At 32.1% G+C, this 24,929-nt stretch overlaps 1 protein-coding gene across 2 annotated transcripts in view; it reads left to right on the forward strand.

Moving 5' to 3' along the window:
* Positions 1-24,929, forward strand: part of LOC143237425 (RNA-binding protein Musashi homolog Rbp6-like) — a 229,476-nt gene that overhangs the window by 185,778 nt on the left and 18,769 nt on the right. For both annotated transcript variants that reach the window (XM_076476664.1, XM_076476665.1), the window contains 3 exons: positions 12,089-12,167; positions 12,665-12,697; positions 13,262-13,357. In XM_076476664.1, coding sequence (XP_076332779.1) covers positions 12,089-12,167; positions 12,665-12,697; positions 13,262-13,357 — 208 coding nt within the window. The remainder of the gene's footprint in view (positions 1-12,088; positions 12,168-12,664; positions 12,698-13,261; positions 13,358-24,929) is intronic.

The following is a 24,929-nucleotide window of genomic DNA, read 5'->3' on the forward strand; positions in this document are numbered from 1 at the left end:
GGAGCGTATAACAGAAACATGATGGGAGACTATTTTTGGGGGCTGATACGTGAAAGTGATTTACATTACAGTCGCAAATCTCGAAAAACTATTCACTTCTAAACATTTTTGTTCATTTTTGTATAGCTTTAGTATAAATACATGTAAATCTTGATTCATATGTTGTTTTATTCAAACCTTATATAAATGAAAATGTGCAAATTTGCCCATTTTTACATAGAAAATAGGTTAATTTCTAAAGTTAATCATCCAGGTCACAAAAGCAAAGTTTGAAGGGAATAATGGCCATGTTCTGTACTTTTACAACATACGCAATTAAGAAACATCACATACTGTCCAGGAACAAAATTTGTGTTACATAGTGTAATGTATTTTACTACATCATTTTATACTGTCCTAATACAGCTTACACTGGATAACTTGTGTAAAAGTCACGATTTTCCTGTTTGGTTATTATATGTCATACATCATAGCTTTCATTAACTCTTTTTTTCACTCTCAATGATACTTACTTTGTTGCATGATTAAAAGTAAAGTTAGTTACTCCAAGTGTATTTGAGATGTTCGTAAAAGATATGTGTTTCAAATTAGAATGTTAATTCTTAGGTCAAGGAATGTGTTACAAAATCTCTTTAATTTAATGTGTTCCAGTATGGTATTTGGAAAAGTACCATACACTTCTCATATTTGTATATATTTTATTAGAGTGTTTGTTTCTTTCTGAGAAAAGCCAAACTAGGATATTTACCATATCTACTGCGAGGAATAGAACCCTGGAGTATGTATGCATTTTCTTATAGCAAAGCCACATTGGGCTACATACTGTGTTTACTGAGGAGAATTGAACCTTTCATTTTAGCGTTGTAAATCTAAAAACTTATATCTGTCCCGCTGGGGAACCAAACCGCGGAGTTTGTATTGTAAGTCCATAAGCTTATTACCACTCCACTGGGGGACCTTACTGGAGTAACCTTTGGTAGCAGGTTGGTCAAAACATCACCCTGTTTTAAAAATATATCACCTCAGTGACGATGAATTTTTTTCTTTTTGTAGTTACGAAAAGTAAAAATTTTTTGTTAACAAGATTAAGCTTTGTCACACTTATTTCCATTGGCATATAATTGGTTTTTAGTTGGAGTGACTTTTTTTTAGCCAATCACATGTACTCCAAGATCAGTCCCCATTAGTGTTTCTACGTCTTCTCATGTTAGTGTTGCTGAAAAAATTCCTTTGGGTTTTTCTTAATGGTTTTTCGATCAAATCCCTTTCCTCCCAACACTGAAAGGAAAAATGAGTGCAAGCGGGAATCTTTTTCTACATATTCCATCTGTAAGTTTTGTTTGTGCATTGTTTCAATGAAACATTTTGTTATGTGTTGAAACTTTGTTGTACAGTTTCTTTCTTCGTTTTCATTAGATCATGGCTAAAATTTCGAAATACAACTCCACAATAAACTTTCAAACATTTCTGCGAAACTTCTTGTTAGAATGGTTAATTCATTCATCTGTAAAAAATTGGTGAACTTGCAAATACTACAGAATGATACACTGAGATCGAAATTTTAGTAACACTATCACAGGCTTTGTTTTTGTGTAATTTGTGAATTTTGATGGTCTATTATTCTATTCTCCTTTACACTCTCATTGGGCCTACATTTGAACTTTCGAAACTGCATGTCATAGGTCAAGGACTTATGTATAATAGACAAATTGTCATTGAAGGGAAACTGCAAACTGAAAGAGTAGTTTAGTTTAGGAAAAGTTTTTTCATTATAGTAGACTTTCAGTGCTTATACAAAACGTTGTCTACAATCTCTGTCTGAAAATCTGAGTTAATATGAAGAAGAACGTCAACCTAGGTTTTCGTGCCACTGAATGAGCGCTTTATTTGAATTTGAACTTCAACTTGCTTAAAGCTCGTTAGGCTTGCAGCATGAAGATCCTGAGGCTCAGTGGAAAGATCTCTATAAGGCCTCAAGATTATTTCCAATTCAGTAACAATGAACTTGAGAACTTGATATTATCACCTGTGGCCGAAGATTGATTACAGAAAGTGCTGCAAGACACAGGACATTAGTCAAACTCTCTTATTACCAGGAGAGACAACATGCACCACTAGATGAAGCTGAGGACATTAGTCAAACTCTCTTATTACCAGGAGAGACAACATGCACCACTAGATGAAGCTGAGGACATTAGTCAAACTCTCTTATTACCAGGAGAGACAACATGCACCACTAGATGAAGCTGATGAGCTATAGGCAGTTAAAAACTTCTCTAAGAGGACATGTGGCTATTAAAACTACATGGGGCTATTTAACAATTCGAGGTTGTGCAAAGCAGGTTAGTAACTTGTTTATTATGTTACTTGTTTGTTGACATAGAACAGGAGCTTCTCATTTAAAAGAATGTTGAGGGCTCAGGTGCTGACACGAGTTGGCTAGTTTCCTAATATGTTTTGGAACTAGAAAACCATTTGAGTCATGGATGGCTCTGTCATGTGTTGATCAGAATTACTATTGAAGGTTATTTTTAATAATTGACCTGTATTGCTTCCTTAAGTACTTCAGGCAAATAAATGTTTGAAATGGATGCATGGGAACAGACATTGAAACACATGATATTGTATAAAGTTGGCCCAGTGTTTAATGTAACTGAGGGTTTGGAAGAGGAGAACTCAGTGATGGAATGTAGTTACAGCTGCATGACACTAATATTTTGATCATGTAGGGAATCAAGCTATTTATTGGTTTCAGTTTAGATTTCAATAATGAGGGCAAGAGAACTCAGTAACGTTTGTAGATAATCTACACTCTTTAAACAGCTGCGTTCTGTGACAAGCTTAGTCCGAGGAATACATTATGCTACTGTTATCCGTAGAATTTGTGTAGCTGTCTTTGATTATAGTTCAGGCATTTATATCTCAAGGATTGTTATACTGTAGAAGTTGTTGACTAGTTTCACTTGTGCATCAAATAAGGCCTAAGGATAGTGGACTGTAGAGAAGAACACAATGCCCCCAAATGTACAAGTGGATTTCCATAGTATGCTACTGATACAGTTTAGCGTGTTTTTGCTATTTGTTGTGGTGATAAAACTGATATATTCAGAAATCAGGAAAGTGCCAGCACTCAAGTGCATCCTGTATTTGTATTTCAAGTGGGTTTCTCGTCATTATGAACAGTTAGTTTCGTTACTTTCATTACATTTACAATGTCAAAAATTACTTCACTACAGTGAGAAGCTGAAAATCAAATGTATATCATAACGGTTAGTATGGGTATTAACACTTTTATTGATAAGCAGAGAACGTTGTTCTATGTTTATCAATAAAAGCTAATTTTATAGTTAGGGTTGCTACGTGGCTACCAAAACATATGAAATCATCAGCCAAGGATTATGTTTGTAATTTGGACTCAATACAGTAACAAGAACTCATTGAGTTGTTGGCTGAATTTTCTAGTATATTTTTGGGACCAAAAGACAAGTTGAGTCAGACAATAGTCAAAATCACCACAAAGATATGGGTAATACATGTGTGGAAATCATACATGTTAAACAATGATATAATACAGTCTTTGTAGAGTGCTCAGTCATCTCCAGTAGTGATTGTTAGAAATAATGAAGAAATACGAATGTCTGGATATTCTGCTGTTCAGCACAACAGATCACACTTCTCGAAGCTGAAATTTAAACTGGATGGTGAGAGCAGTCCTAAGATTGCCTTTAAAACTCAAGATAATTCTTACATATTTCATGTTACTCCATTCAACAAGTATAATGCATTTGTTATTTTAGAAAAAGTGGCAGAGTCTGTACTGAGCGGGTTGCGATGAGAGAGAGCTTCATCTATATATATTTGAATATGACATTTTAGTATCTGTTGTACCTTTCAGTTGTAACATAAACTTACTTTACAGCTAAGGTGATTCAGCTGTATCACATTTGGGAGAAAATGGATGGCTATCAAAACATATGAAATCACTAGCTGTTGTTGTCATGTTGCAAACACTGGAGACTATCATAATGACTTTCAAACTTATGCTGGCATGTCTATCATAACGACTTTCAAACTTATGTTAGCAGGTCTATCATAATGACTTTCAAACTTATGTTGGCAAGTCTATCATAATGACTTTCAAACTTATGTTGGCATGTCTATCATAATAATTTTCAAACTAATGTTGGCATGTAAAAGTGTTTTTATGGCCACATTCACTCTGAAAAGTTGAACAATAGCATAACCATTGTACTGTGTGTACTTTCTAGAGAAAAGGTAATGCTACTACAGAAAATTCTGGCAGTTAGTTGTAATCAGTGATGTCGAGAAAACCCACTTGTAGAGAAATATATATGTAAAAACGGCTTGTTTGGGTTGAGAAAATATTTTACGTAGAAGAACGAACAACGTTTCGACCTTCTTCGGTTATCGTCAGGTTCACAAAGAAAGAGGTAACTGACCGAAACTGAGTGTCGGAACGTAGAGGGCGGTGTTAGATGTTTGAATATATAATTTTATTTATTTTATTATATTAATGTAGGTATAAAGGCGTTCCCTTATATTGGTTTATTTTGGGTTTAAGTTGTTGTATAAGTAAGGCTTCTTTAATTTTGCGTTTGTTTATTTTTGTTTCTTTATTTAGTATTTGAGTGTTTTCTATGGTTATGTTGTGTTTATTTGACTTGCAGTGTTCGAAAACGTGTGAAGGTGACTTTTTATGTTCTTTGAATCTGGTTTCCATTTTTCTACTTGTTTCTCCAATATAGAAGTCGTGGCAGTTATCACATTGTATTTTATAAATAATGTTGGTGTGGTGTTTGTCAGTGTAGTTTTTACATAGTATAGACCTCAGTTTTGTGCCTGGTTTTTGAATAAATTTGGTATTAACTGGAATTTCATATTTTGTTACTAGTTTTTGCCAAATGTTGGTTATTTGTCTGCTGATGTCAGGAATATATGGAATACAGCAGTATATGGTTTCGTGATTTTTTGATTCGTGAGATATATTTACTTTTGTTGGTTGATTTTGCTTTCTGTCTAGGTGTGTGCGTATAATGTTTTCTACGGTTTGTGGAGGAAACTTATTGATGTTGATGAACACCGCCCTCTACGTTCCGACACTCAGTTGCACAACCTCTTTCAAACATGTGGTCAGCTTCCGGTCAGTTACCTCTTTCTTTGTGAACCTGACGATGACCGAAGAAGGTTGAAATGTTGTTCGCTCTTCTATGTAAAATATTTTCTCAACCCAAACGAGCCATTTTTGCATATATAGTTATTTGTAATATTTTATTAACAGGGAATCACTCTACATACATCTGGTGCTAATTCAGGAATACTAAAGGTAGACAAATTGTGTTGTTCGTTATTTATTGTTTCACATAGTGGGTAAAAGCTTATCTATTGTTGATGCATCAGGGCTAAACACTAGAAAGCGTGATTTTGAATATATCAAGAAATAAACATGGACTAATTTCAGCAGACAGTTCTTTGCAGAGTTTTGTTGAGGTATTAAGTGTTGTAAAGACATGAATTTCGTTGTGTTATCATCCATATTTTGACGATTAGATAGAATGCATTATTCAAACAATAACATATATTTGGAAGAATCGTGGATATTGAACAATTTGAGTGAGATGAACATCTGCCAATCATCAAGTTGGGATATTGAGCAACAGAGCAAAGTCAGCTGTTTGTTTGCAAAACTTGTTGATGTTTGACTGAGAAGCACAGCCCGTAGAAGATGTGTAGCTCACCGATGGATTCAAATATAACAATTTATACAAGAGTACGTGCAGCACTGTACTCTTGTAGATACTGTAACAAAGAATTTGAGCCTAAATACTGAGGAAAACTTTGTTATTCACCAGCAGAATAAAAGCAACTTAATTATGAAATATTTATTCCTTATCTTGTCCAAAAACAGCTCAATCTATCACATTATAAACTTTAATGGTCACATGGCAAACAAAACTGCATTGAAAATGTTAAAAAGCTAAAGTTGTATTTATTGATGAACCGCTCATACACTGTTTCAATCAGGAATCAGAAGTTTGAGAAACAGATGGCTCGGAAGAACATAATAGCACTATTTGGTATGATCTTAACTCATCTAATGAGGAAGGATTTGCTGGCAGTGTATATCCGAATGTGCGTGAGGTGTGGCTTAACTGCTACATTAGTTAGCCAAATAATTGATGTATGGCATATATTATTAGTTTAACCATTATTGATGATGTTGACTGCTTGATAAACGAATTGTTAAGAGAAATAGAAATTATTGTAATTATGATGTATCTATCGGTGATACAAAATAATGTTTAGAAAGCAGTTAGGACAGTTCGTCAATTGAAAAATTATAAACCGATAAAGTGTTGTAACCCATACCTTCTGAAATATGAGCAAAATTGAAAATCAGCGTGATGTCTGGTTGTAATTGCTTTATTTATCTGGTTAACTATAGCAGGACTTTTTTGTTGTGCAATAAAAATAATATTCATTAGATAACCACAGCTAGGAATGCTGCTATTGTTAAATATAGTGCGTAGAAAAATAACAATTGAAGTGACTGGAAATGATTACTGGGAATTATTATGTACCTGTAACGGAAGAGAACTTTGCAATCAGATGTCAGTATGATAAACCTCCTGAGAATAGCTCTGTATATTTAAATTCAATTTTAAGTAACATTTACAAGTGATATACTTGGATGTGAAAGACCTATACATGACTTCTAGGTTTACAATGACAGAGTTACGCTTTGATCAGTACAGAAAATGAAACGAGCTGCAATAAACAGCAGAAAAGTTCGTGTTTCTTCAGATTCTTTTTAATTTATCTTGTGATTCCGGTTGAGTAGGTTTGTTAACTCGTACATAGTTGTGCAATATTGTAATAGTTTAATTGTTGGTTGTACTAGATAACAAGGAGAGTAAATATGTCTTACTATTGGTTATTGCATTTAGCCTACTTTGGTTTATCTTGTTGTGAACAGACACTAAGTTATGCAGGTTAGTTGAATTCTAGTTGAAACGTTCTTAATTTTGACGAATCCACCTTGCTTACGATACCCAGACAGAAAGAATTGACCTTATCAGCAGTTTGTAAATGGAGTATGCTAATGGGTAACATAGCTATCAAAGATGTATGTAGTTTGAGTGGTGTTGATATGTATAATCAGCATTGTATAAATTTGAAGAAGTGTGTACAGTAGTACATATTTTTTATGATATCACCCATGAATTTTCATGTTTGTTCACAAAGAACATAGTTGTCAGGCAGTAAAGAAATAATTAGGCCAGAATCGTGGGATGTTGATATATAAACTAGAGCTGTGATTACTAGCTTTTCTACATTCAGGCAAAATAATAATTTGGTATCAGATATTTGCATTGGTGTTAGTGAAATAATATGTTTGGTTTTTGAAATTTAAATGTTTGTGAGATCTCACGTTTTTCACTAATAAGGTGAAAGTAATTTGATAAAGAATATACCCGGTTTGGCAGATCTGAAATTACTTATTCAAAGTAAACTAAAGACTTTAACTAAAATGTCATACCAAAAGAAATCATGATATACCCAGTGTTTTTCATGTATTATATTTACTTTCTCGAATTAAGATATTTCATTGGTTAACACTTTAACTGAATATTTCGTTGATAATTATTTTACTTACAAGTTGAAGTTACAACTTGTAATTATGTGGCTTGAGTCATCTGCGTAACAATTATGTGAAAACGCACTTCATTCTTCCAGAAGTGAACCCAAACTATGGTGTGAAGCTTGTGGTAAGAGAATATTGTGATCGTGCTTGCAGAGATTCCAGGTCGATTTCAATTACAGCATTGTCAGTTCTTCTCCATTACTCATTAAGACTTGGCTTTGTTTATATTGAAACAAATAATTCGTAGAACAACTTGTGGTGTATAAATAGTAGCCATGCTAACTTGCTGGAATTGTCACAAGGCGGAAATGGCACAACAGGGAACACGGCAGTATAGTGATTTAATCCAGATCTAATATGTAACCTATTGTGCTGAATTGTTCATATTTGCATAGGAAGCACATTCTGAGCAATAATATTTGTGTATACATATACTTTTATAACTGGCACTTAATTTTCAACACTGATCTAACATTTAATATTTTAAATCGTCTCATAGAGAACATTTTAGCTTACCTTGTTGTTACAGCTTCCAAAATCAAACTAATGACTGAGTTTCTGATCTTCCAGAAAATATGTTGGCTAAGCAATATGAATTCTGAACTTAGTTGTATGAGATGAACTTATTAGAACTTATAGCCAATTCACTTTTTTTGCTTAGCTTGATCACAAATTTCAGTATTGTCAAATTTCTCACCTTAACTCATGATGGAAAATAAACTAATGTGTGTGTGGATTCCAGTAACTATTTGAATTGTGAGAACGAACTTTTTAGGATCTAACTGCAGCTAACAAAGAGGAACAAGAGAATAATCTTTTGCTAATGGAAAAGTCAGCCATTTGGATTCCTAATGATAATTTAGTCTACTAATGACACCCATCCAGAGTCCAGTCATCATGCTATCCGAAGACTTCTGCCAAATATTCAACTTTAGAATCATCCATGGTTGCAGCTAGCTGTATCCACCTTAGAAACCTTTCTCATCCCTCAGCCTCGTCACTCATTCCATAAACGTTGACCACTGATCAGATGAGACAAAGGAAGTGACCCATCACTCCATGAAGCAGGTTTCAGAGTATTTTCTGAGCCTATGCTTACCCCAGATATGGCCATAGTGCCCTGAAATCAAAGAATATATATTTGGAGCTAAAACTTCCCAAATTGTCTAAAATTCCCTTTGAACCATAGTACTAAAGATTATCTACTAAAATAGCTAAAGCCTTAAATCAGCAGTAGTAACATTTCAAACTGTGAGACATTAGTCCTAATATCACCCAAAGTTCCCGACAATGGGTCTTAATAACAGATTCAACTTACCACAGTCTTCATTAAACCAACATCCAATTGCTAGATCCAGGTTACAAAGTGAACAGATGCCTGGATAATGTATTAGAGTGATAAAATAACAAATGAGTTTTTTTCTAATGTATGAAGAGTTCATCAAAAACGAAAAGATGCCAGAAATTTTCAAAGAAGTCATGAAACAAACAACATTTTTGTATAAGAAGTCCTCTGCTGTTTCGAAGTACTTGCTATAAGAAATGAAATAACATCCAACTATAATGGGTCCAACCCTCTATTCTCTTTTTTCCCTTAAACTCTGCAGTTTAAAATATGTTTTTTTGCGATAATAAAAAAGTGAGCGATGTAAAACCAAAAGTTTTTAATGACTATTTTGTATAAAGTTTCAAAGATGATTTCTTATGACATTAAAATATTATGTAAAATTTAACATTTTTTATATACAGTTTAAACGATATTTTTATGATCTTACAAGTGAGAATACATAAAACTAAGAAACTCTTTTTACGTTTTAATATGATGCATATCATTTAAAAGTGTTTCAGCAGAAACCTTAAAAATATATAAAATAAAACTAGAAATGACATATTTTACTTATATTTTACAAGCTGTTTAAAGTATTTATCTTATAAAACATACAGTACAAACTATAATTTTACAGAATAATGTATAACCTTCTAAAATGTATCTATTTTACAAACTTAACGTATCAAATTATTTAAGTTTTACTGACATATGCTTTATAGGATTATTAGATAATTTATCTTGTAAACATGCAATGTGAAACAAAAAGAAATGTTAAGAAATATGACAGGGTGCTTTTGTCATATCATTAAATCCTATTTATTGATTACATGGTGACTAACTAGTCTCTTATATACAGTTTAAAAGTTTTATTATAGCATTAAAAGTGTTCAATGTTCAATCAAAGAAATGTTCTAGAAATATTTTTTTCACTCATGTATCGTGTAAAGCTAAAAGTGTGGTATCTTACAAAAGAATTCTTTAATGTAATAGTAGGCCTAAAATATTTGCGTTAAGGCTGTATATGTTTTTTCCTCACTTTATTTAATTTATTTCTGATGCCTCCGATTTTTATAACAAATCTTGAGCCTATTTGTCTTTAATGATTCATCAGCTATTGGCGTTTTAATAGTACACGTCATAATTTTTACAAAGTTTCATTTCTGAATAACTGTGTATTATCACCGTTTAAAAAAAAAGGTATTGCTTGCTATTTACAGTTAAAGGAATATAACTTTAAAATCTCACACAATAAATAATTATTAAAAACAGGGACTTGCCCTAAAAACTTTGCACATGATTCGATGTCTTATAACACCATTTTGAAGAGTAATGGTAAAAGCAAGGTTGTCAATTATATAATCATTTACATACCAAGACGCCATCTAGACTTAAACTACCCAAAGTTGCAACCCATCTGCTCAGTACTTTATTATTTCTAGATCTAGACCAGATGCCTTGTTTAATCTGTATGCATGGTAAGCTGCAAGCATGTTTATCTAGCACATGGATATGATATTTCAAATATGAGCCTAGTTTGTAGTTTTTAACTTACTTTTTATCGTATTACCGTATTTTCCGGTTAATAAGCCGAATCGCCGAATAAGCCGAGGCCAATTTTCAGCTCTGAAAATGAGGGTTTTTGCTTATTACCGCCCAATAAGCCGAAGCCATTTTTAAGAAGTGACAAGTTTCTTCAAAATGATTTCTTAGTCTCGTTTCAGCGTCAGCATGCATGTTGTGTGTGATCATTGTAGTAAAGCAGAACGTGTCGTATTGAGACAGAGATGGAATCAATATGTCATTCGTTATTGGCTTTACTTACTGTAATTAGGGAACCAATGAAATTCCAGAAACGTTTCACTGTAGTCTTAACGTGCTTTGCTGATTGGACAAAATTACTGCCTATGGTGATTTTCAAAAGAAAAACATTTCCTAAGAAGAAGAAATTTCTGAAAGGAGTGATCGGCCAATAAGCCGACCCCCAAAAATCAGGTCCAAAATTTAGGGCCAGAAATTCGGCTTATTAGGCGGAAAATACGGTTCTTCCATGGATTCAGAATCTATGTTTGGGATTGTCGTCGTATGTGGAAATATGCGTATTCTATTAGCACATAATAATTTTTTTCTCAGCTTCCAAAGTGCTCATAGTTACAAACGTCGATGCATCTATTCGTTTTTCAGTTTTATTATTATCGATCCAATGACACATTGTCTAGGGTCGCTTTCATTCTAGGTTTTTTCCGTGGTTACATTGTTGGGAATTTTTGTGTCTTGGTCTGTTGAGATTTCTGGGCACTTCTGTAATGTGACGACTACATGTATGGAAGACTCTTTCTTCTTTGTTTAACTTAATGGGAATGACCAAGTGGTGTTAGTGAGCTGTTTTCGATAGCGTATGTGGTTGTTAACTCAAAACTTGATTAATTAGTTCAGATCTTTCCCAGTAGTAGAAGGAAAATGTCTGTATCTAGTGTTTTATGCAGGCGTACATTTACCTTTCTGTGTTTTGTTTGGTAGTGCATTTGGTTATATCGTGAAATTTTGTTGTTTAGTTTGTTTTCTTATTTTGATTCATGCATGGTTAAAACGTTTAGAAGTTCATTACATTTCTACCAAACCTCTTATTATATTGGTTACGACACTTAACTATAGGAAGTCAGTGTACCCAAGAATGTCGTACTGATTGTTAAGAGATAAGCCGTTTTAAGAATATTTTATTTTTAACTTTGAAAGTGACTTTACACCCTAGATCTAACCCCCGCTGATACAGCGGGAAGTCTACGGATTTACAACGCTAAAATCAGCGGTTCGATTCTTCTCGGTCGACTCAGCAAATAACCCGATGTGGCTTTGCTATAAGAGAAGCACTATATCTAGTTACAGTTTTGTCAGTCATGGTTGCTGTAAGAATGAACATAAAAAATAAGCCGCTTTTACTTGATTTGTTATCTATCTAATAGTTGCTTTTATTTGATTTACCTACCTTATACACGGACATTTAGTAACGTAGATTTTACTCAGAGAATAAAATATACTTAATAAAGTCCCATAATAGGATTTAGGATTAATAAAACTCAATTTATTTGCTTGTGCAGGTTGAATGTAAAAAAGCTCAACCAAAAGAAGTTATGATGCCTATTGTTCAAGGAAGAGGAGCAGGCAGAGGTGTTTATGGTAAGCTAAATCGTCCATGGTAAGCTAATCTTAACCTTAAGGTAAAATTCTTTTAGGACACCAACTGTCTCTTTCTCTTGGTAAAGCTAGAGAAAGATATTCTTTTATAACGTATCTCAGAATCCAGTATTTCTGAGAAAATTAAAATCTAATGGTATTTGGGGAATGATTTCAGTGTTCATAGTTAAGAAACTTAAAGTTGTCGAGTTGTGAAACGATAATGTTTTAAAGTAAATTAATTTCTTGCAGATATAATCAGTAATTATTATTCATCTCATCAGAATCTACACAGTTATGAGATATTTGTGATTAGTGAAATAAGAAAACTGTAAAGAACAAATTTTTAAACATCAATTCGAGCATCTGAGTTTTACAGCCAGTATGCTTTATTCTAATAGTGTCAATGATCATACACTTTATCAACTACGTAATTCTTGTTACTAAAATCAAGAACTCTTATATGCATTCCCATTGAAATTTACTCCTCTCAATTTCAGATCTTGTCTGGCCGCTTGGAGCGCTAACAGAAGGTAAGTGTTACCTTACCTCTCAGTTTGATATGATATTTTCATATTTATTTACCTTCTTAACTGTTATTTCTGACAGGAGTAGTATTTTTACTTTGCACATTGTTAAAGTAAAGAAATAATTTCTATAAGGTGTCGGTTACAACTTTATCGCATGTAATGAGAAACGTCTCCACCTGATTGCCGTAATAACAAATAAGTTTATAGGTTGAAAAAAAAAAAAAAGTGAAAGAAGAAACTTCGCTCTTGTGCACTAATATGCATATGTATTAGTCTCGTTATGAGCCTGCATCAGTATCTGAAATTAATTTCTGTTAATTTATAATTTTGAGTTTTAAATAACATTTAATGTGTATGCAAATGTTTATAAAAGATGGATAATAAATTTTTGAGTCAAAAGAACATAAAAATCATAGTATAGAGTTAAGAAAATTTTCATACTACTCTAGCACACGTCTTTTCAAGAATAGTATCGTTTGTTGATAAGCCTAATTACTAATGCAGTACAACCATTCGTGACTACTTTAAACTAATTGCTAATGATTTCATTGTTGATTATTTGTTTAGAACCTGACGTCCTGTGTACACCCTTGTCTTTCCCTGCTTACAGCTATGGTCGAACCAGTTATCCTGGGTATCCTGGCTTCGGTCACTTGTTTGCAGGTATGAACTTTAACATGCAACAATTATGTCTTCCATGCCCTCTTGACCAATTGAGTGTCTACAATATAAACGTCTTACAACCGTGACCCCTCCCACACCCTAGCGAGCAGGACTGATGGACCTACATCGTTAGCTTTACAAACAATTTCCGCCTTTAATCTACTGCACCTAACTTTTATCGCAGTATTTAACCGTGATGAGCCTTACGTCTCCGCCTTCGACCAAAATCTGGAATTAACCCGGGTCCATTTATAATATTTATAGTATTCTTTGTTTATGAATAAGATGAATCCCGTTTAAACAACAATGTTCAATTTAACGACGGGTTCATACAAATTTTTGGACAACGAGGGTGTTTACTTTAGGGGGAAATAAAGCATTATATACCAAATGTATTTTTTGTGCCAAAGGAGAATGTATTAAGATGTTTTGTATTTTGGTAATTTTTGGTTTTATTTAAAAAAAGAAAGAAAATGAACATTGATTCACTTAATTAACTTCTAATAAATTATGATTTAAAATCAATTACTATTATATATAATTCCAACGAAATGATACACATATCAACTTCTATACTAAGTTCATATTCTTCGAAAGTATGTATACATATATATATATATAACTCATTGTACATTTACGTTTTAGTTCAATGCTCAGAAAGCTTCCTAAAATAAAAGTAAGCCTGACTTTAATGTAGCATAACGTGAATGGTGTACGAAAAGCACACTTTAAGGTAAATGTTTCATAAAATACAAAATCCTGTGTGGAGCAATATTGTTGTACGTTAGGTAATAATATTGCAGATATATCTATTGTAAAAAAATAACCGGAAGGAAAATTTTAATAGCCTTCAGGGACCAATAGCACTTTCTCTGTGCTACAGTCCCAGTAGTTTGCAGCTGGGAAAATTACAGTATGATATTAAAGTGAAAATCAGTTTATTACCCAATTCGTAACTCTCAAACTTAGGTATTAAAATTTTGGTTAATATGTGCGTTTTGCATTAATAATATTCTAAATCATGTGGAAGAAAGTGTGGATATGTATCAGTTAAATTATAGGTATTTAAAATTCACATGTTTTAGGGCTTTTATAAGAAGAACTGTGCATTAATTGTGCATATGTTGTAACACTATTATGTATTAACTGACGTGATGTACTGTATTTTTAAGACTGGATATTGTAACAGTACAGTTTATTTAATAATGTGAGAGACTGTGTGTTTAGGATATGTATGTTGTAACAGTACAGTTTATTTAATAATGTGAGAGACTGTGTGTTTAGGATATGTATGTTGTAACAGTACAGTTTATTTAATAATGTGAGAACTGTGTGTTTAGGATATGTATGTTGTAACAGTACAGTTTATTTAATAATGTGAGGAACTGAGTGTTTAGGATATGTATGTTGTAACAGTACAGTTTATTTAATAATATGAGGAACTGTGTGTTTAGGATATGTATGTTGTAATAGTTTAGTTTATTTAATAATGTGAAGAACTGTGTGTTTAGGATATGCATGTTGTAATAGTTTAGTTTATTTAACTCACGTGACGAACTATGTTCAAGGTGTGCATGTTGTAATGAATACTCTAGTGTATTATCTCACAAGGTGAACTGTATATTTAAGATGTGTAGTTGTAACACTATAGATTCTGTAATGTATTACCTTTCTTGCTGAACTATGTGTTTAGTATGTGTATATTTTAATGCTGCAATGTGTGGAACTTACATTATTAAATGTGATTCTTTATCATGCACTTGCTGGAACGCTGGTGTTCTATTGCTGTTAGCCTTAAGTTGCCAGATATACTATAAAGCTTTGAAAGTTATTTAAATACATTTGGGACAAAGTATTTATTAAATGTTTAACTTCTTTTACCTTCTACCTGCTCATATTGTAACTAAGCATAGCAGTTCAAAGTTGAAAATGAAAAAATAGATGACCGAAGTTAGATACACTCACTTATAAGTGCAATACCATTTAACATTGAGTGTTTGATTAGCGTTTTTCCCTTTCATGTGAACTATGAATTATTTGGATATGATGGATTTGTTCAAGCTTAAGAAAATAAATTATTACAACCGAAATACTTGTGCAGTTATTTGTAGTTTTAGTGACACCACCTAATATGACTGGTTTAGGTAGCTCACTCAGACTTTTACATTGTTCTAAGACTTTCTGCACGGTGTCTTCCAAAACCTTTCTGAAAATCAGAAACATAGGTGTCAAAAATAAAGCTCCAGTTTCATGTTTACATTTTACTTCAAATTAACGTCAATACCTTTAATACCGTATTTCTATTGTTCTAAGTTTAACAATATTATCGTACACTGATGATGAAGACATTAAAGTCAAATTTTGTGTGTTGTAAATGGATGTAAATGTTTACATGTTTGAAGGAACATCATTTTTAACAATTTTTAATTTTTACAGATTTGGTTAATTTTCATAGTATTCAAAGATAGTTTCACTTACACATATAATTCTGGAACTATGCTGTTGAAGTAAATATTACGTTGCTTTCGCTCCCTTAAGTTATATTATCTTTCCAGATTCTTAAAGCTTCTTTCAGACTTCCACTGTATATTATTTTATTGGAACTATAAAGATTCTTTCAAGGAGGAATTGATATACTGATAAAAACTCTGCAAACTGTAAAATCACGAAAGTAGGTTTTAAGTTGAGATCACATTGAATTTTATAACAATGTCTATTTTTATCTTCTTCGTACTAAGGTTTTACTCGATTCTCCGCTTGGGTCTTTTTCAGAAGAAATCGCTCAGTAAATAAGTCAAGATTTGGCGATACATTGTGACTAGAACAAACTTTAATTCTACAAAATAACAATCTTTCACTATTTCAAGCAGGCATCATCAATTTTTTAATAACGAAATAATAATTATGTAAAAATCAACGATTGCTTACGTAAAACAAGTAACGATTACTTGTCTAAAGCAACTAACAGTTACTTATAGAAACGATTATATACGTATCACAAAATAACACAAGTATTGTAGAAGGTATAACTTATGAACAAGTATAACTTTGTATTTTTTATACACAAGCATGAAATCATTATCAATTTTTAGAAAATACAAAGTTAGGCCTGAGAATGTAGAGTTAAATTCATTTGCTTACCCAAACTACAACTTAGTGAGATTAATAGACGATCCAGAAAAAGTGTTTGGCGATTACTCCAACACAAATACACACCTTTTAAACAAACTTCGGAGCACTTTTCTTACATACGTCATTAATGTGTAAACATATCTATCGGTTCTTTGTCAAATGTTTACTTAATTATCTCGTCACATATGTCACTCCTTTACGTTCTCTTATACCAAAAACAATTTACTTTATTTTCAAGTATTTGTTTTCATTTATATTTTAGTATAGTATCCTGTAAATGCTCTTTTATTTTGTTTAACCAGTTTCATTATAAACTGTATGTGTGTGTACATACTTTAGTGTTTGGCTGTCCCTGTAGTGAAGATTAATTTTGTTTTGTTACGCCTGATCTTCCATTCTTCTAGCTGTTTTTTCTTATCTGATTTAGATCATTCTACAGCGTAGACTTTTTGCGACATTATTTTTAATGACATCAAACAATATCACCCAAAATATTTAACAGAATAAACATACCGATACTTTAAACAATGTATCCTCTTCATTAAAAGTCTCATTATGAAAACCTGAAAAAAAGCAACTCCTTTTCGCATGACTTAGTAGCTGGTATAATATAGTTGTGATTCAGTTGACTAGAATCCGAACTTCAACTGCTATGCTTAGTTACTGTGTTAGCTTGTTGTTGTCATAGTTTCCTAATAGATTATCCTCTGTAGTTGAGAAAGTCCTTAACCACGAACTGGGTATCTTTTATAACTTTTTTGTAGTATTCTTGTTTTACTCTGAATTTAGTTTTATCTCAAACCTTAAATTTGCGTAATAGTTGGTGATCCGATGTATTGATAATTAGCGTAGCTCGTGGATAAATGGATCTGTAACAAAGAAACCATTTTTTGGAAAGTGGGAAAATCGAGCCACAAAAAAAATCACATTTTGCACAAAGAAATTTCATACTTTATTCATTGAATGTTGTCATAGGTTTCGATGAAGTTTATTGTAACTGAGGATTGGTAAGTAACACTCTGAAATACCAGTATGTGGAATTGGCAAGAACAGGAATAACAAGTAAAACTCATTTGGTTACAATAATTTGATTATCTTCATGTAAAATGAGTTAACATGGACACTGATTTCAGCTATTTCCGAGAACAAAAGCCGATCCGTTGGATAAACATTAACATATAGGGACGATAGAAGAGTCTACACCGAAAGAAATTTGATATTCTTGTTTACTTATCTAAAGTATAGTCAAACGCTTCATTGTGTTGTTGCTAAATACTGACAATAAATTAAATTGAGCTAGAAAATGCATACCGTTTATAGAAGTTAAGACATATCACAAAGTGTTACTGCATGTAGAACATAGTAAGTTTTTAAATTTTATTGTTATTAGTCGTAATTATATAATAATTTGTTTAAATTTTAAAGTATCTTTACTTTCACACGAAACGTGAAAATAAGTAACCATAGAGGTTAATGCAACAAAATGCAAAATTGTTTTTGATACATTCTTAACTGTTATATTATTATATTACAGTAAAACTATACAAATAGAAATAGTACGTTTAATAAGTGTCAGAAAATAAAGGTGTACTTTAGGTGTTATTCTCCAAGTTCTTCACTAAACTTCAGAAATCTGTATTATTTTGGAAATTCTTAGATCGGAGAGGAGAGCAGAAGAAATTGTTTAAAGAGCCCACAAAATGTTGATATTTAAAATTTTTTAAACTTCCACACTCGCAATATATGCAGCTTCACAAACAACAATACCTAAAACGAGAGGACTGGCTCATAACAGACAAATAAAACTACACTTAAAACTGCAACAAGGAATAAGTGAAATGTATCCTAGTAAGTAAGGTATTGACATGAGTAAGGATACGATAAGTAAGGATACGCTGTCTATCAAATTTAACCTTTACTCACAAGCTTCACACGTGAAGAAATAATCAGTTTTGGATACTTTTCGTTTGTTCAATTGAGTGTATAGTTTATTGAATAGTATAAAAATGAATAAAATCCCTATAACCCGAACGCTTTTCAAAGGTGAACCTTTCTTCTTTCGAAGGTGCTCAGGTTATAGGGATTTTATTTATTTCTATCAAGACTTCTTGAACCTATGTGTTTTTCTAACATCATGATTGATTAGCATGGAGATTGGCTGTGGCTATTATTGCTAGATATTTTATAATTTTGTGGGATATTCCATTTTTTATTCGTCTGATAGTAGTAATTTTGACTGACACATCATAGGTTTTATGATGTTGTTCAGCCTCAACATGGTCTAGCAGCTAGTGTATTAGGCTGAGTACTGCACTGTCTCAAGTCCTCGAAAAGAGTGTGTTATAAGAGTGATAATTATTCCAACTGTTCTGTTAAGAATAGTTACTTCATGCGGTATTTGTTGCCGACTGGTTACTTTCCAAAGCTCAAAATTAGCGACAGATGTACTTTAAAGATAAGAGTCTCTCATCTGGCCGTTTAAATCAGTATGTGTAGGTGTCGTTCAGGCGAATAAACAAAAAACCAAATCATATAAGTATATTAACTATTTTTAATTTCTGGAATGCAATCTTCAGGAGATAACTTTCTCTATCACCACAAGTGGCCTGGTTATATTATTACGTTTTGTTTTTATAATCCTTAACTATTTCTAATTTATTAAGAACAACAAGCTTCCAATAATTATCCGCTGACGGTCAATTATAGTTTTAGATGTCAGACGTAGTGGGCTTGAGCAGTCTCAACTGATCTTACTTACTTCACACATGTGTTAGTTGAATCTAGTAGATCATTGTGGGGTTCTACCTACATATACATCTCGTGCTATGATACTTTTTTCAAATTGTCGTTCCAAGTTTTATTCGTTTGTATTTTATGTGTGAAGTTTTTGTTTTGTTTTTGGTTTTATTGTGTATTTATTTCAGAACTACATAAACATCCACTGAAGTTCATGTATATTAGTCTGTTAGTAAAAACTGTTATATAACAGTTATCTTAAACAAAATTTTGAATTCATAAATAAATAAATATGGAATGTTGATCGTAAGGTAATGATTTCTGGATATTAAATAATGAAATATTTATACGTATCTACAAACCTTGAATAAAACAAACATGCTGTTTCAACCTACACTTTAGATATTACAAATAAAAAAAAAACCTTTGAACAACCTGGATGGAATTTTAAATCTGTTGATTGACATATTTGTCACTGGACGAATTGAATTTAAAGAGACTTTATAACAAAAGTATGACAGATTTATTCGTTTTTTTTTTCTTTATTATAACTTTAAGCTTTTAAACCAAAAATATTTACAAACAGGCTGTTGGTGTGCTATAGGAAGCCAACTGCATCTATTCTATTGTAAGCCTTAAATTCGAATTTACCTATTTTATTGATGCAAGAATAATTTACTACTTTTAACAATCGTCGCATAAATAGATATCCAACAGCATTTTTTCTGTTGAATTGGAAATAGAAACTAGTACAATATTCGGCACTTTAAGGCATTTATTATATTTAAGAAAAAAGTCATTATTTGGCTAAAATTGATATTTTTTCATAAACCTAGAAAATTTTCTTTCCAAATTTCTAGAATTATTTCATCTAACGTTATCAATCTCTCTTCCTTCTTCAAAAAATGTAATTCATCAGTTTGAAGAATTTTAAAACCGAGAATATATTCTTTCTAAAATCAAAAAACGAAAAAAGCATGTGTGTGTCTTCGAAAAGCAAAGCCACATCAGGCTATCTGCTGAGTCTACCGAGGGAATTCGAACCCCTGAGTTAAGCGTTACAAATTCGTAGACTTACCGCTGTACCAGCGGGGAACAAAATAAAAAGCAATCTGGTAAAATGGTTTTCATCCGTATGATATTTACAAAACTGTTCAAAATATTTAATAGACAATATTATAAAACATTACTCAAATTTAAAATTAACAGCAAAGTAGTTTTTAAAACTCTCAGAAACAGTTGCAGTAATAATACTTATTACGTATTATAATTTATCTCGGGCAAGCCTCCAGTTTATTATGTTACGTATTACAATTTGAAATAGCCTGAAACTAAATTAAACTGTCATTAAAATTTAGAAGTTAATTAAATGTAGAGACGTATCAAATTTATGATATTTGCCAAAAAGATTGATATACACAGTTTTCTTTCTTAATACAAATATATTTTAATATACAGACAATAATACAGGGTGTTTGGAAAGTCACTGTGCACTTTTGAAAGCAGCGATAACAGAATTCATTCAGTCTATTTCAAACTAGCAACTGATAGTGGTGTTTAGAAACAAAATAAGTGCACAGTGACTTTACAAACACCCTGTACAATTTATAAGAACTGTTATTACAAATAATGATTTATATACAAAAGTTTTATAAACTTACCAACGATATTGAGTCTTTTACCCGATTCGTAATTTTCTTGATATCTCATCGAGGGTTCACAACGAACGAATTATTTCTGAGTGAATATAGGCACAACTCATTTAACAGAAAGCTAACTAACTCTCCGCTGGTCACAAGTGAGTTTTTCACCACTGACGTTATAGAATTTCTTCGTAAAAATATTAACGTTTGATGTTAATCCGCTGCAGTTAAGCGTTTTGTAATGTTCGAAATTTATAAATGTTCCTGGTCAGATATTTGTAGTTTCACGGTTAACAGACGTTAATCTCAGTTGCAGCTTCCGCGATTTATAGTATACCAACTGTAACAAACCGTTAATATAGACTGTCTCTTCACATGTTGCGATAGCTACCTTTATAACCGTTAGGCTAGATTCTAGAAATTGCAGCTAAGACAAAACTACTGTCTTACGGTAGTGCTTTCATACGACATATATTGTTGATTCTTACTCTCTGGAATCGTCTACAAATTTAGTGAATAGGCAGGAATTTCACAATATACATTTAACAATATATGTTACATGCATTATTAAATATTTACTTACCTGAAAGAAACATCGATATTAGAATGAATCCTTCACATATAGAAAATATTCTTACAAATATTGGAGGTATATTACACCACATAACATTTGAAATTCAAAAACAGCTAAATTGAGATAGAACAAAAGCTTCATTAAAAAAAAAACGTTTCGTTACTCTTAATATAACATTATCACGTACTCAGCACATTTGTACGCGACGTCAAGCAAATAACCTTGAACTGGAATAAATATAAACTTACTTCTTGTATTTTGCGTATTAAATATTTATATTGCTTTATTAAAATGGCTTATTTTATTTTACGTTTATTAATATCAGATTCACGACAAATGATTCTAACAGTTTCATCTTCATTACAATGTTCTGTATCCTTAAAATATTAGTAGACATGTGAGATGTCCATGTTCTGTTATTCTAGTACTTAAATTTTTAGCAGGCCATACACTACATAGTAAAATACTTTTTTCCCAGTAGTTGTTAAAATGATTCTATTTTTAAAGGCTATATTCATCTTTTTCTTCCTTATAGAAAAACAAATGTTCCTATAACTGCAATTCTATACATCCTTTCTATTTCTTTCCAAAGTCATTTTATCGTATTTGACAACCCACGTGTATAAGAAATTACACAATAAACCAAATTATTTGAATAATTTTTCTTTTTCTGTCAACTTATCAGATCTTAAGTATTTGTGAACCACACTAATAGGATGATCATTCCTCTTCACCAATATATGTTTTAGATATTTTACTTCCTTATCCAGCTTTTCTTTTGAATGACAATTCAACATATATTGACGTTTTTATAATCTCTATTTTTCGAGATTTGTGACGATCAGTTTAAAAAAAAAGTGGATAAGAAATTACAATATCTTAAAATCTTAAAGATGTACTGGTGAAGAGGAATGATCATCCTATTAGTGTTGTTCAAAAATACTTAAGAACTGATAAGTTGACAGAAAAGAAAAATCATTCAGATAATTTGATTTATTGTGTAATTTCTTATACACGTGGGTTGTCAAATACGATAAAATGACTTTGGGAAGAAATAGAAATGATGTATAGAATTGCAATTATAGGAACATTTGTTTTCCTATAAGGGAGTAAAAGATGAATATAGTCTTTAAAAATAGAATTAAACCGACTGCTATTCAGAAAGAAGTGATTTACAGTGTAAAATGTACGGACTGTAATAACCTCTGTAATGATTCTTCATCATATGTCTATCAACATTTTAAAAATACAGAACATTGTAATGAAAACAAAACTGTTGGAATTATTTGTCGCAAACCTTATATTAATAAACGTAAAATAAAATAAGACCTTTTAATAAAGAAATGTTTATTAAATAAAGCACAAGGAGTAAGTTTATACTTGAGCTAGTTCAAGGATATGTGTTTGATGCCACCAACCTAAGTGTCATATATAATTGTGTTAAGTACTTGATGATGTCATATTAAGAGTGGTGAAACGTTGTTTTTAAATTGTGCACTTTTTCTTTTTTTCTATTCTTTCTTTGTTTGAATTTCACGTAAAGCTACACGATGGCCATCTGCGCTGGCCGTCCCTAATTTAGCAGTGTAAGATTAGAGGGAAGGCAGCTAGTCATAACCACCCACCGCCAACTCTTAAGCTACTCTTTTACCAACAAATAGTGAGATTGACCGTTACATTATAACGCTCTCACCGCTGAAAGGGCGAGCATGTTTGTTGCAACGGGGATTCGAACCCGCGACCCTCACATTACGAGTCGAAAGCCTTAACCCACCTGGCCATGCCAGGCCAATATATTTCTTTTGAATACAGGCTACTTCAGTTATACCTTGCCTATCTGGCATAAACCACTTTTCAAAATTGTAATTGCTATTTAACACATACTACATGTGAGAATACATGAACAGTTAAGCTCATACATTGAACTGAATATACACGTTAGTTATTATTTGGATGTGTTTTATTGCTATTTTTGGGAAGGGGAATTTCAGTAAATAATTTAGTCTTTCATTCTTCTAATATTACGAAGTAGTGATTTTGAATTCAGATATCTTTAGTTTTTTTTATATTGTTTATATAGATATATTATTATTATGGGAACTGGAATTTCAACTTCAGGAAACGAGTTTTACTTATCACTGCGAGAGGATCAGTTGTATTATTATTATTATAGTTCATTCATTAGAAACCATGACTTTGTCCCAAATGCTGCAGGCGATGAAAGCTAGCATTAGATTTGCATTGCCATGGACTGAATGTTATTTGTTTTTCTTATGTGAGAACAACTAGACCTGCAGTGTTGTTTGTAATACGTGTGAAGCTATGGAGAACAAACTGTCTGCAAGGTAGTCTATGATGCAATATATGTAAAGCTTTAAAAACAACCCGATTTGCAAGGCAATATATGACGTTATATGTAAGGCTTTGGAGAACAACCAATTCTGTAAAATTATCTATGATACAATATATGAGAGATTTTGCGGAACAACCAAATCTGCAAGGTAGTTTGTGATACAATGCATACGAGGCTTTGAGGAACAGCTCGACCTGTAAGGTTGTATATGATGCACTACACATCAGGCTTTAAAGAACAACTCGATTTGCAAGACAGTTTGTGATACATTGTATGTAAAGCTTTTGAAAACAACTTAATCCACAAGGCAGTCTCTTGTACAGTTTATATGAGATTTTGGGGAACAACCCAATCTGCAAGATAAGACAATGTGCATCGATAATTAGAAATACCACTTTCATTATCTTCCAACGGCCTACAGTTCTTACGAGTATGTACTTCTGGCCATTAATAATATATACAATATTACATATTGTATGGTACTATATAAAAGTAGTGAATACCAAAAGTTGAATCGTCTAGGGTTCCGATTTCATTAAATTTTCATACTTCCATTGTAAATTTTACGTGAAGAGATTAGAATAATATGTCAGTACCTATATCAACAGTATAGAAGGACATTTTTAATTCTTGTTCTCCAAGCTACTTTCAAATTATACATGGAACGTAAGGGAATAAACATATTACTAGTGGTAGGCTACATGCCAAGAAACGTGCCTCGTTTTCAATGACAAGAAATTTGGCTTGTTCTTAGTATATAAGAACAATATAAGTTATAAGTCGAGGTATATACTTCCTTTAACAACTTTTTGGCTTGTTCTTAGTATGTAACTGAACAATATAAGTTACACTGGTTTACAAAAAAATATTTTTTGTCTGAGGCAAGAATGTGAATAGGTGATTTTTACTAATTTGGGTGTGCTGAATTCAAATTTATAAACAGTTTTGCTCTATCACCTCTAGTTTTCTGGCTTTTAAATAGTCTCATTTTAGTATATACAGAGTATATACGTGCTTATTTCAACAGTTGCAGCAGCTTATTACAGATAAAACAGGATAGATAAAGAACATTGACAGAATAAATATACTTGGATGACACAATGTACACAATTCATAGTACCGCAGACAGTTAGA

This window comes from Tachypleus tridentatus, chromosome 13, assembly GCF_004210375.1.
Source record: "Tachypleus tridentatus isolate NWPU-2018 chromosome 13, ASM421037v1, whole genome shotgun sequence".
Classification (NCBI taxonomy): domain Eukaryota; kingdom Metazoa; phylum Arthropoda; class Merostomata; order Xiphosura; family Limulidae; genus Tachypleus; species Tachypleus tridentatus.